General features: G+C 41.4%; 2 protein-coding genes and 1 pseudogene across 2 annotated transcripts in view; 1 reads left to right on the top strand and 2 right to left on the bottom strand.

Moving 5' to 3' along the window:
* LOC113658753 (ubiquitin-protein ligase E3C-like) overlaps nucleotides 1-3,097 on the top strand; it is a 51,480-nt gene extending 48,383 nt beyond the window's left edge. Inside the window, exon 26 of the mRNA XM_027171321.2 lies at nucleotides 2,754-3,097. Within this exon, the coding sequence (XP_027027122.2) occupies nucleotides 2,754-2,924 (171 nt within the window). The 3' untranslated portion in view covers nucleotides 2,925-3,097. The remainder of the gene's footprint in view (nucleotides 1-2,753) is intronic.
* An 8,161-nt stretch (nucleotides 3,098-11,258) lies between these two features.
* On the bottom strand, nucleotides 11,259-11,701 carry LOC113658757 (annotated as a pseudogene).
* Nucleotides 11,702-12,249: 548 nt separating this feature from the next.
* LOC113658756 (histone H2A-like) lies at nucleotides 12,250-12,836 on the bottom strand. Its single transcript, XM_027171324.2, has one exon. The coding sequence runs from the start codon at nucleotides 12,631-12,633 to the stop codon at nucleotides 12,250-12,252; it is 384 nt and encodes a 127-aa protein (XP_027027125.2). The 5' UTR covers nucleotides 12,634-12,836.
* Between the last annotated feature and the right edge of the window lie 969 nt (nucleotides 12,837-13,805).

Below are 13,805 nucleotides of genomic sequence, written 5' to 3'. Positions count from 1 at the left end.
TGCACATGCCCAGGCAATCCACAGCCACTTCCAGGACAGCGGAGACACCCGGCGCATGTGGCAGGGCATACAGGCGATCACAAACTACAAGACAGCTTCACCTGCTTGTGATAGCGACGCCTCCCTCCCAGACGCGTTGAACGAGTTCTACGCTCGGTTCGAGGTACAGAACAACGTTACGCCAAGGAAGACCATCCCTCGTCCCGACGACCAGGTACTCTGTCTATCCACGGCCGACGTGAGGAGATCTCTATGCAGAGTTAACCCACGGAAGGCTGCTGGACCAGACAACATTCCTGGCAGGGTGCTCAGAGAATGTGCGGAACAGCTAGCGGATGTCTTTACGGACATCTTCAACATTTCCCTGAGCAGCGCCGTTGTTCCTACGTGCCTCAAAACTACCACCATCGTTCCTGTCCCAAAGAAGTCTACAGTGTCTTGCCTCAATGACTATCGTCCCGTTGCACTCACACCCATAGTTATGAAGTGCTTCGAGAAGCTCGTCATGAGGCACATCAAGACCCAGCTACCACCCTCACTTGACCCCCTACAGTTCGCGTATCGTCCAAACCGCTCCACAGACGATGCCATTACCACAGCCCTCCACTTAGCCCTCACCCATCTGGACAATAAGGACACTTATGTACGAATGCTGTTCATAGACTTTAGTTCAGCATTCAATACAATCATCCCTCAGCACCTGATTGGGAAGCTGAGCCTGCTGGGACTAAACACCTCCCTCTGCAACTGGATCCTGGACTTCCTGACTGGGAGACCTCAGTCAGTCCGGATCGGGAACAGCATCTCCAGCACCACCACACTGAACACTGGAGCTCCTCAAGGCTGCGTGCTCAGTCCACTGCTGTTCACTCTGCTGACTCACGACTGTGCAGCAATGCACAGATCGAATCATATTATTAAGTTCGCCGATGACACGACCGTGGTGGGTCTCATCAACAAGAATGACGAGTCAGCATACAGGGAGGAGGTGCAACAACTAACTGCCTGGTGTAGAGCCAACAACCTTTCTCTGAATGTGGACAAAACTAAAGAGATGGTTGTGGACTTCAGGAGAGCACAGAGCGACCACTCTCCGCTGAACATCGACGGATCATCTGTAGAGATCGTCAAGAGCACCAAATTTCTGGGTGTTCATCTAGCGGAGAACCTCACCTGGTCACTCAACACCAGCGCCATCACCAAGAAAGCCCAGCAGCGTCTCTACTTCCTCCGAAGGCTGAGAAAGGCACATCTCCCTCCCCCAACCCTGACCATGTTCTACAGAGGGACCATTGAGAGCATCCTGAGCAGCTGCATCACTGCCTGGTTTGGGAACTGTACGATCTCGGATCGCAAAACCCTGCAGCGGATAGTGAGGACAGCGGAGAAGATCATTGGGGTCTCTCTTCCCTCTATCATGGACACTTACACCACACGCTGCGTCCGCAAAGGCAACAGCATTGTCGATGACCCCACACACCCCTCACACACACTCTTCACCCTCCTGCCGTCTGGAAAAAGGTACCGAAGCATTCGGGCCCTCACGACCAGACTGCGTAACAGTTTCTTCCCACAAGCCATCAGACTTCTCAATAACCGAACTGTACTATACTGAGCACAGCATACACACACATCATCTGTATGGACTGCACAGACCCTCACAAAACACACACACTGTTTTGCACACTTTTCTGCTGTTTTTGCACATATTGGACAATATCTCAGTCATCTGCTGTTTTTTGCACAACTCCATATATAATCCAAAGGACCTGCTGCTAAGAACCTGCTGCTGTTCATTCTTTTACTGCACAAAATATTGTTTGAACATTCAGTATTTACACCGGTCAGTCGGCGCTGTTTCTGTTACTGTTTATTGTCTTTTTTGTAACTTAATGTCTGCACTGTTTTTTGTCCTGCACTGTCTTTTGTCCTGCACTGTCTTGCTTGTCTTGTCCTGCACTGTTTGCACCAGGTTGCACAGTTGCACTTTATGTGGCTAAGACTACTTACATGTCCTTAGCCCTGTCTTTGTTTTATGTAGCACCTTGATCCTGGAGAAACGTTGTCTTATTTCACTGTGTACTGCAACAGCTATATATGGTTGAAATGACAATAAAAAGCTTCTTGACTTGACTTGACTTGAAGTCACATACTCGGCAAAATCCTGTACACTGACAGAAGAGTCCGCCAAAGTGGCTGCAGTTTTAAGAAAGTGCAACAGTGGCTGTACTTCCTGAGGAGGCTGAGGAAGTTTGGCATGTCAACCAAGATCCTCCACAACTTCTATAGCTGTGTTGTTGAAAGCGTCTTGACCAGTTGGGATTCAAACTGTAGACATGTGCAGATTTCATTAGACTGTGCTCATCTGCTTCAGGTCACGAAAAAGAAATATGAATCTTGGACATAAATTAAGGAAGAAAGAAGGGAGAGCAGGAAATACAGAGGAAATTAATAAAATGACAGAGGGAACGAGAAGCAAGTAGAAAAGGAAGGAAGAGAGGGAGGGAGGAAAGGAAGGATAAAAGGGAAGGAAGGAAGGAAAGGATGAAGGAAGAATAAAGGGACCATGATTACCTAGCTGATTTCATTTATCTTGCACAGCTGTTTTATATTTGTACACCGAATTTAGATGTTACTGAAACTAAGGAAAGATCAACTGTGAGATCTATTGGTACTGTGCTGTTGTTTGAATCTACCATCTCCATGCCCTTGTGTCTGATGTGTTGTCCTATGTGCCTCTGTTTCATCTTCAGGAGCTCAACCCAGCATTCCGCATCCATAACGAAGGGAGCGATCTGGGGCGCCTTCCCGGCGCAGGCATATGCGGAAACCTTCTCAAGCTGCCCGAGTTCGACAACCACCACCTGATGAGGAGCAAGTTACTACAAGCCATCGAGTCGGACGTGGGCGTCGACTTCAATTGAGAGCCGGGTGGAAAGCGCTTGCCGTGGTGACAAATGGGGCGGATTTTTATTAGTAAATGAGATTTGAATATTAATATTGAACATGGATGAGGAAGTGACTGTACTGCTATAAATAAATAAATAAATAAATAAATAAATAAATAAATAAATAAATAAATGAATAAATAAATAAAAATGAAACACGTAATGCATATCTCACCAAAGATTTTTGCTAGGTTATTTTTCTAGCACCGGTGCTGAACGTTCGTGATGTGACGTAGGACGATATGCTGATGTGACTGTGAGGACGATGTAGCGATGAGTTCCTTCATGCTAAGACGGCAATTTATATTTGCTCTGAGAACCATGCGCATACTAGTGTAGTAGTAGTTTGGCATCAGCAAACGTGCATCTTGATTTTTAGCTTTGCTAATAATAACCAGCTATTATGTTTGACGCAGTGGATACAGCGACACTCCACCTATTCTCCATTTTTCTTTTTTCTTGCTAAACACATTTATATTTATATCAATGATGTCCCTCAAACATAGAAGCACTAACTAGCTAAGCCTAGCATGCTTAATAATTATCTTCTTTGCTATGTCTCTAGCTACATAAAGTAGTTTACCCCAATTGGCACATCCAACATAGCTAGTTTTTTTGTTCTAAATATGTTGTGTTCTATTTCTTCTTGCACTCCTAGCTTGCCAGTAAGCTAATGAGCTAGTTTGTGAAACAGATAGCAGCTACTATTTTTATTCCCTGTTAAATTCCTAACCAGTCACTTCAGCTCGCAGTGCCTTCTGGGTAATGTTCCACTCCTGGATCCTTCATCTAAGCAGCTTGGCTTCACCTGGAGTTTCGAGGCTTTGTTTTTAGAGCTTTAGAGTTAACGATGAAGGTTTGAGGCACTAATACTGTGTATGTGTCTCTCTGTGTGCAAGCTCGTAGGCAGGGGGGGTTCGGGTGGTTTGAACGAACCCCCCGAACATATAATTTATAAGGATTTCTATATTTTATCCACTCACTAGTCTATAATATAATATCCATATAAATGTAGCGTAATTATAATAAAACATAGTGGGATATTCAGTGATATTGGCTGTGCAATATCGACTTTTGTGATTGGCCAATACTGGCAGACTGGAGCCAATGGAAATGCTTCTCTCCTTTGGTGCGCATCTTTATTTCTCTGAGAACTTCAAAGCGGACCACATGAGGTAAATTATCTGGAATGATTTGTATACTAATTGATTTATGATGCCTACCCAGCTAACACACAATGTACTAGTTACATAATAATTGCACCCAAGAAGATTGGAACTGACCAGTGTAAATCCATAAGTGTCAAGACAAATACAGCAACAAGCAAAGAGGCATTAAGAGAGAGTCAAAAAATGATGATGAAAATAATTATTTTTAACACTTCAATGGGATGGAAAGGTACAGTACTGAGTTCAGTAAATGCAGGAATTTTATTTTTAAATAAATGAAATGAACTTTTATACAGCTGTGATTTGAAAGATTATCTGTTTTTAGGAGGAGATTTAACTGCACTCAAAATGACTGAATGGATAGGAATCACACAAAACCTCACACAGCATTGAAGTATGCACTAACTAGGGTTCAACGATACCACATTTTCTCTTCCGATCCGATTCTGATACCAGAGTTTGCCAGTATCAGCCGATACTGATCCGATATCTGTGTTCTTTTCTACCTTTAAAACTAAAGAATGTATACAACTCGCTCAGTTATTAAGATTTATTTGTTTATGGCAAAGAAATACAAAAATGCCCATTATTACTGGATGAAAAATGAAAACACAAGAAACCTTAAAGTATTAATGCAGTAGCAAACAGTACTTTTAATAGTTAGTGGTATAACAATCTAAACCAAATACTGCAATTATTAAATTTAATTATTTAATTATTAATTAAAGAAAAGACAATATTTTAAAGTGAGTTTTAGAACTCTTGAAACACAATGCAAAATGTATTAAATAGTAAACCTTGCACCCAAATGAGCGACATGTTTAATGCGCTGAGGTAAATGGAAAGGGTGCCTGCTAAACTTGCCTGCCTCTCGCATATTTCCCATAAAATTTAATATATTTATTTCCATTAATGTAATTTAATATATAAGTGTATTTTTCTTATAAGTTCAAGCAATAGTCTATGATGTTTTCTGTTCATTAATCAACCACCACGGGCATGGGCGTCGGAAGTAAATAAAAAAAATAAAAAAATAAAAAAAATAAATAAAACCCACATATAATGGTTCCGACGGCCATGGATTTCAGGAAGAAGGAGTGTGGTCAATGCTGTAGGTAAAATGCGGAACAGAGTTTAATTTATTACAGCATTCCTCAAGCAGAATGGATTCAACTGGTGGCGCTTTGAAAAGTATTTAAAAAAAAGATATGCGCTGACATCCATGAAAACAGGTACTGAATTTGGATCGGTCACACCCTATCCACTCATAATGCTTGGATCGGCGTCGATACCGATCCGAAATATCGAATCGGTGCACCCCTAGCGCTAACACGTCTTTTAAAAACTCAGGATCTGGTAGATGTATGGAGAAGACTACATGGCACTGAAAGACAATACATATGGGTGCATTTTATTTCCTTTGCTAGATTATACAAATTTTGTGCTTTTAAACATAATTTCATTGTTTTTAAAGCTAGCAAAATAACACCTGTTAGTTTTTCAGACTACTTTTAGTCAGATGTAAAGTTTATTGCAAATCTTAAACCTAGAAGTTGGTGACCTGCTTTTGTTGATGTTTTGTGTTCACATGTCTGCCCCGCCCTTGTCTCTTCCTCCCCACCTCTGCACACCTGTTAATCATGTGCTATTGTTATTAGTATTTACACTGTGTGCACAATTATTAGGCAAGTTGTATTTTTGAGGATTACTTTTGTTATTGTACAACTACACTGCTCTAGGTCAATCCAAAATGTTAACATTTTCACATGTTCACATTTACATGTGTGTTATATCTGTAGAAGCATGAGTATGTGTATATATACACACAAACACACGCACAAAGTGCGCTTTATACAACAAACTCTGAGGTCACACACAAAGATATGAAGAAGTGCTCATTTATCAGAGAAAATGTGGTGGCTCTTAAACGAGCCTTTGTGTACAGATGTGGCCTTTTAAAAAGCCCGCCTGGGAGAGAGGAATGCCGTGAGGAGTTCTGGCATTCTGCGAGAGCCTATCGAAGGGGGGTCAAACGTTCGGCGTGGGAAATTCAAAAACCTGTAGAGGGCAGTTGTGTTTCATGTAGGCTGACGAGTGAACAATGTGTGTTATTGTCTTTTGCCGGTTACATAAACAGTCACATCTGCGACCATCTCCGCTGTCAGGCTTGCTTTTTGGTACCGCTCGATGCTAATTTCCTCGTGTTTAAGTCATTATTTATATATTTTATAAAACACAATGTTATCTAAATACAATGTGTGATGCTGAGTTGTTGTTTTTTTTTTTTTTTTTTTTATAAAAATAAGCTCCTGTTCATGTTCTCTGAACAATAAACACTGTTTAACACATGATTTTTAGTCTGATTATTTGCATTGAGCATATCGCAATATAGAGGTTGTTCTTATGTAGTTATGTACTAATTTAGCATTTTTTGTCTGATTATTTGCCATTGAGGCATATCACAATAGAGAGATTAACAACCTGCATGGCGCAGATTTATTGACACATGAGATCAATGTAACGTGAGAGTGATAAGCTTTTGAATGGCTCTCTCAGAAATTTGATGTCATAGATTGTTTTGTCTGCGCAGTGCTGCATGCAGTCAAATACATGTAAACAATACACCTGTTTCATTACGTTCAGGCCGAATACAGATGCCCCTACACCAGGGGCGGTTCTAGTCCTTTTTAAGGGTGGCTTCAGCTCCCCTGTGTGTGATCTCAGCCACCCTAAAACTATAAGGATAATTTTTACTTTCATAAATGAACAATAAAAATTACACTAAAATGCAGGACGTGTCGTCGATGGGAAAGAAAATTATTTATCAGTTTGATCCAAGAGCAATTTTTTTTACTTGGCTTTTACGCGCGTGTTGTAGTCTTTTAAAAGTGCGTCTGCTTTATTTGAACGGAAAAGCACAGGTACACGCAGCGTGCACGCGCAGTTAGAGCTGGAGGCGTTTATCTATAACGTTAATCGGCGGAAAGACGCAAAGACGGCAACCAAAAGCAGTGAAATTTCGCTATTATTATAACCAGAGTTGTCATATAATATATAATATAAAACGTCTTGTTTTAAATTCTCAATGAGGGCTAAACCCCCATAAAGATCCATAGCATCTGGTCAAGTACCAACTACTTTCAAGAGAGCAAGGGTCATTCCCATCCTAAAGAAACCTGCTCTGGATCCATCAGACATCAGTAACTACAGACCGGTATCACTTCTCTCGTTTCTTTCAAAAATTCTTGAACGCATTGTTTATAACCAACTGTCTGTCTCTCTCTCACAGAACAACCTCCAAGACCCCAACCAGTCTGGCTTTAAAGCAGCTTACTCTACAGAGACAGCCCTTTTGGATGTCTCTGAGAAGCTACATGCTGCTAGATCAGCCAAACTGTCATCCATCCTTATCCTCCTTGACCTTTCAGCAGTGTTTGATACGGTCAACCACAAGACTCTCTTATCCACCCTCAAGAGTCTTGGGATTTGCGGATCAGCTGGGGAATGCTTTGCTTCCTACCTGGAAGGATGCTCATATCAGGTAACATGGAGGGGAGTGAGGGGAGTCTGCTCCACGCAGACTCTCCACTGGTGTCCCACAGGGCTCAGTACTTGATCTTCTTCTTTTCTCCCTGTATACTCACTCTCTTGGTAAAGTTATTTCATCACATGGGTTCTCTTACCACTGCTATGCTGATGATACACAACTTATCTTCTCTTTCCCACCCTCAGATGCCACAGCTTCTGACCGGATATCAGCATGTCTGGCAGACATTTCATCATAGATGACTGCTCATCAGTTAAAGCTCAATCCTAACAAAACTGAACTGCTGTTCATCACAGGTGATTCATCCCCAGGTCATGATCTTACTATATCCCTGCACAACGATCTGATCTCCCCTTCAGCCACAGCTCACAACCTTGGGGTAACCATGGATAATCAACTGTCCTTTTCCTCTCATGTTGCTAATGTGACTCGCTCATGTCGGTTTCTTCTCTACAACATTAGAAGGATTCGGCCATTTTTGTCCACACAGGCTGCTCAGGTACTTGTTCAGTCTCTTGTCATTTCTAGACTGGATTACTGCAATGCACTGCTGGCAGGTCTACCTATGAATGCAATCCGTCCTCTGCAAATGATCCAAAATGCAGCTGCATGGTTTGTTTTCAACCTGCCAAAGTTCTCGCATACCACCCCGCTGCTGCGGTCCCTCCACTGGCTTCCGGTAGCTGCATGCATCCGATTCAAAACACTGATGCTGGCCTACAAAGCCAAAAATGGACCAGCTCCCTCTTACCTCAAAGCCCTCATCACTCCTCGCACTGTACCCCGCAACCTCCGATCTACTAGCACTGCTCGACTGGTTCCACCATCTCTCAGGGTAAGAGGCATGTATACCACAAGACTCTTCTCTGTTCTGGCACCAAGGTGGTGGAATGAACTTCCCCTAGAGGTCCAGACAGCTGAGTCACTGGCTATTTTCAAACGGCGGTTGAAAACCTACTTATTCAGGAAACACTTCAACCAGCACAAAAAAAAAAAAAAAAAAAAAAAACTTTGACACTTTTTCATTGTAACTTTGAACAAATGTTTTAAACTCTTGGTATCTTAAGTATGTAACCTAGTGACCCAGCATTAATGGACTCAATGTTAGAGATTTAAGCACTTATGTACGTCGCTCTGGATAAGGGTGTCTGCAAAATGCTGTAAAAGTAAATGTAAATGTAAGATGAAATCCTAGAACCGCCCCTGCCCTACACTCATAATAAATTCATTTATTTAAAAAAAAAACAAAAAACTGCATCACCCTCATGTCCATGTGTACACGTGTAAAATAAAATATGAATTATTAAAAAAAAGTATGCATTATTTATAAAAAATTAAATATGCATTATTTATGTCTCCCCAAAGTCTTTATTTTAGCTGCTTCATAACATTTAGCCTTGATAGACCACTGACACAACCCCTAATACTAATCCATCTCCTCTCAGGGATTCAAAAGAAAACCATTTTTTTCCTGTTTTCACCATGTTGTGGGGTAATTGCAGTTACTTTGTTTAATCACTGTGACATGCCGTATTCAAACAAAGGGTGAACCAAGATTCAGAATTGAAGACAGAACCAAACAATACACAAACAATACACACACACAGTTAAGTCCATATATATTATAAATTTTCATACTTTTGCCTATGTATGACACAGAATAAATTGAAATAAAAAAATAAATAAATAAAAGAATATAACAAGATGCATTTGAAGAGCAGATGTTCAGCTTTAAATCAAGGGGTTGAATAAAATTAAAAAGTAAAAATTCAGGAGCTGCAACCATTTTTATGCACAGTCTCCACATTTTCAGGGGCTCAAATGTAATTGGACAAATGAATATAATCATAAATAAAATGTTTATTTTTAATATTTTGTTGAAAATCCTTTTGCAGGCAATGATTGCCTGAAGTCTGGAGCCCATGGACATCACCAGAGACTAGGTTTCCTCCTTTCTGATGCCAGGCCTTAACTGCAGTTGTCTTCAGTTAATGTTGGTTCGTGAGTCTTTATTTTGCTGAGCTCACCGTTGCATTCTATTTTTTGCTCAGAGTCTACCAAACTGTCGATTTGGCCAGTCCTAAAGTTCCTGCTATCTCTCTGATGGATTTGTTTTGTTTATGAAGCCTAATGATGGCCTGTTTGACTTGCATGGAGAGCTCCTTTGAAGGCATGATGTAGTTTCACAGCAACAGATTCAATCCAATTACTTTTGGTCACTTGAAAAAGGGGACTGGCTACTCTCAAGGGCTGTAATTCCTAAACCCTTCCTCCAATTTGGATTTAAATACCCTCAAATTAAATTAATATAAATATACAACTATAACTTGGATATGTTTTGGTAAATACCAAAAAGAATCTAAAATTGTGCCTGTGTCCAAATATATATGGACCTAACTGTATATGAAAATCGTGCCCTACTTCTAAAGATTATCAATCAAGAACTAAATGTATTGTTGAAATTTTGAAATTTGGCCAACAACGTATAAGATCAAATAGTATTCATAACAGTGAAGGTTTAATTATGCAATTTAGTGCTATTATATTATTATTTATATTTTTTCTTCTTGTTGTTTTTGTTAGAAGTAGCAGTAGAAGCAATATTCTAAAATGTGCAAATGTAGCACTGGGTTAAAGGAAAAAAATAAAAAAACAACAACAAAAAACTCCTACTAATAATAATAACCTGAAACTATTTGTAACCATTGTGTTTTTTTTAATACAATTTACTACTACTACTACTACTACTAATATCAGCAGCAACAGTACAACTACTACTTAAAGGAGCAAATTGTAGGAGCAAATAGAAGCAAAATTGGCAATCAAACATCCATCGTAATTCTAGAGCTCTGTACCTGAGGTCATAATTAGCTTACAATAATCAACACTGGTGAATTTTGCTCTCTGTCTGTTTAAAGACAATCACAAAACAAAGAATAAACTTTTTTCTGTCCATTCTACTATATTTTAATATGTAATTACAAACTAAATAATAATAATAATAATAATAATAATAATAATAATAATAATAATAATAATAATAATAATAATAATAATTCAGCCTTCTGTTTTCTCAGTAAGGCAATAATCTTATTTTCCCAGCTCCAGTTGGACTCTGCTTCATTAAATATTCAGATATACTAAGAGGAGATGACGACTACATGTGGTCTTTGAGGACAACATCCTCATCATCAATACAACATTGTCAGACTTTATATTTCTAATCACACCTTCCAGTGTCACCCACATGAGGATGAGGTTCCCCCTTAAGTCCGGTTCCTCTCAAGGTTTCTCCATAAAGTTGTTTTTCCTCACCACATTCACTTCAGTCACCTCAGGCTTGTTCATTAGAAATAAATACAAACACATTTAAATATAAGTCTAATATTAACCTTGAATTTTTCATACATTCATTTGCTGCCATCACTAACATACATGCATATACACACACATTTTAACTACACACAGTGAACCTTATATGACAAACTCTGAGCTCTCTCTCTCACACACAGAGATATGAAGAAGTGCTCATTTATCAGAGAGAATGTGGTGGCTCTTAAAAGAGCCTTTGTGTACATTAGACAGAATTGAGGTTTAAGCACGCTCTCTGCGAATACGGCGCGCCAGCTGGATGTCCTTAGGCATGATGGTCACTCATGATGGCGTGAATGGCGCACAGGTTGGTGTCCTCGAACAGACCGACCAGGTATGCCTCGCTAGCCTCCTGCAAGGCCATGACGGCCGAGCTCTGGAAACGCAAGTCGGTCTTGAAATCCTGAGCGATTTCTCTGACCAGGCGCTGGAAGGGCAGCTTGCGGATAACCAGCTCAGTAGACTTCTGATAACGGTGGATCTCCCTCAGAGCCATGGTGCCGGGCCTGTAACGGTGAGGCTTCTTCACGCCGCCGGTAGCCGGGGCGCTCTTGCGAGCAGCTTTAATGGCGAGCTGCTTCCTGGGCGCTTTGCCACCAGTGGACTTACGGGCGGGCTGCTTGGTTCTTGCCATAGCGTCGAGCTGTGAACTTCACGGAGGAAAAAAACACAATAAACGGCGCTGGCGAACGCTGTCTATTTAAGCCCTAACGCCACCCTGCTCTCATTGGGCGGATTGAAAGCACACGTCTGCCATTGGATATCACGTGTTATGTCACCTGATGACTATTGGACCGTTCTCTGTCACGGACACAGTTTGATACCCAAACCGCCCGCCCCTATTTTACTGGCGCTCTCAGTAACACAGTGCTTTTGTTTTCTGTCAGCAACCTACTGTCTCTTTGTGTCATTTAGACAGCAGGCTTAATTATTTATTATTATTGTTATTATTAGTAGTAGTAATATTATCGTTATTGTTCTCATCATCGGTATAATTATTAAATTTTATTATTATTATTGTCTTTCATCCGTCCTTAAACAAGACGCAGTTATTATTAGCGTTAGATTTTAACACTTATTTGGGGAAATTATCTTTATAAGTTGACATTCACAGTATTAATAAAAACTAGGATGAAATTGCACTTTGTCAGTAAAAGTGGGTGGCTCTTAAAAGAGTCTTTTTGGGTGGTGAGAAACGCAGCGCTGAGCGAGTTTACTTGGTCTTGGCTTTCTCGGTCTTCTTGGGCAGAAGCACGGCCTGAATGTTGGGCAGTACACCTCCCTGAGCAATGGTCACTCCTCCGAGCAGTTTGTTCAGCTCTTCGTCGTTACGCACAGCGAGCTGCAGGTGACGGGGAATGATACGGGTCTTCTTGTTGTCACGGGCGGCATTACCGGCCAACTCGAGGATCTCAGCGGTCAGATACTCGAGCACGGCGGCCAAGTAAACCGGAGCGCCGGCACCGACGCGCTGGGCGTAATTACCTTTACGGAGAAGCCTGTGCACACGACCCACAGGGAACTGCAGTCCGGCTCTGGATGAACGAGTCTTGGCCTTAGCCCTAGTTTTACCGCCGGTTTTGACTCTTCCGCTCATCTTGTAGTTCAGATACGTTGTAAGAACAACACCGAAATAACAGCGCTGTTCTTCTAGCACTCTGTCATATAACCATCACATCATCTCTCTTATTGGCTAAGATACTTGTGACGGAAGAACCAATCCGAAACACGCCGTAGAATTCCAGGGTCAGTCCTTCATTCTATTGTGTCCCACACGCCCCTCCCACTGCCGTGTGTGTATGTGTGTGTGTGTGTGTGTGTGAGAGAGAGAGAGAGAGAGAGAGAGAGAGAGTGTGAATGAAATTAAAATAAAACAAAGACTAAATGCATATCATTGTAGAGAGAAAATATTTTGTAAACTGATTTATGATCAGTAACTTGATTATTCACTGGTTTTATATCTATTCATTTTCTACCGCTTATCCAAACTTCTCGGGTCATGGGGAGCCTGTGCCTATCTCAGGCGTCATCGGGCATCGAGGCAGGATACACCATGGACGGAGTGCCAACCCATCTCAGGGCGCACACACACACTCTCATTCACTCACACACTACGGCCAATTTTCCAGAGATGCCAATCAACCTACCATGCATGTCTTTGGACCGGGGGAGGAAACCCCCAAGGCATGGGGAGAACATGCAAACTCCACACACACAAGGTGGAGGCGGGAATCGAACCCCCGACCCTGGAGGTGTGAGGCGAACGTGCTAACCACTAAGCCACCGTGCCCCCCTGGTTTTATATCTATAAAGCATATATTAGTACAGAAGAGAGTAAAGACAAATACACATTGATTTAAAATGTAAACTGTCCAATTGTCCCTAGTTGTTCATACGTTTATGTGAAGGTGAATGTACAACTCTGTAGCTACCTAAACACTCGTTACAGAATCCACTAAAGTCACCATGACGTCATCATTTTGTTTATCATGTTTATCAGAATAGGAAACAGCTCTTTAAGGGAAAACATGGGTGGCTCTTAAAAGAGCCGTTTGAGGAGTAAAAAACATAAGAAACACGTTTACTTCTTCCTGGGAGCCTTTTTGGCCTTCGCTGCTTTGGGCTTTATAGCCTTTACCTTTTTGTGGGTCGCCGGCTTTTTGGCCCTTTTGGGGCTCTTGGCTGCTTCTTGGGGGTCGCCGGCTTTTTGCACTCTTTCTCTCTAAGTGAGACGCCCTTCTCCCTGACAGCTCTCAATAAAACTTCAGA

Source organism: Tachysurus fulvidraco, chromosome 19, assembly GCF_022655615.1.
Source record: "Tachysurus fulvidraco isolate hzauxx_2018 chromosome 19, HZAU_PFXX_2.0, whole genome shotgun sequence".
In the NCBI taxonomy this organism is placed as follows: domain Eukaryota; kingdom Metazoa; phylum Chordata; class Actinopteri; order Siluriformes; family Bagridae; genus Tachysurus; species Tachysurus fulvidraco.
The sequence above is the reverse complement of the archived record's forward strand: the minus strand, read 5'-3'. Positions and strand labels throughout refer to the sequence as shown.

Coding starts and splice junctions, on each gene's coding strand:
- LOC113658756 (XM_027171324.2), bottom strand. CDS start 12,633: ATGAGCGGAAGAGTCAAAACCGGCGGTAAAACTAGGGCTAAGGCCAAG.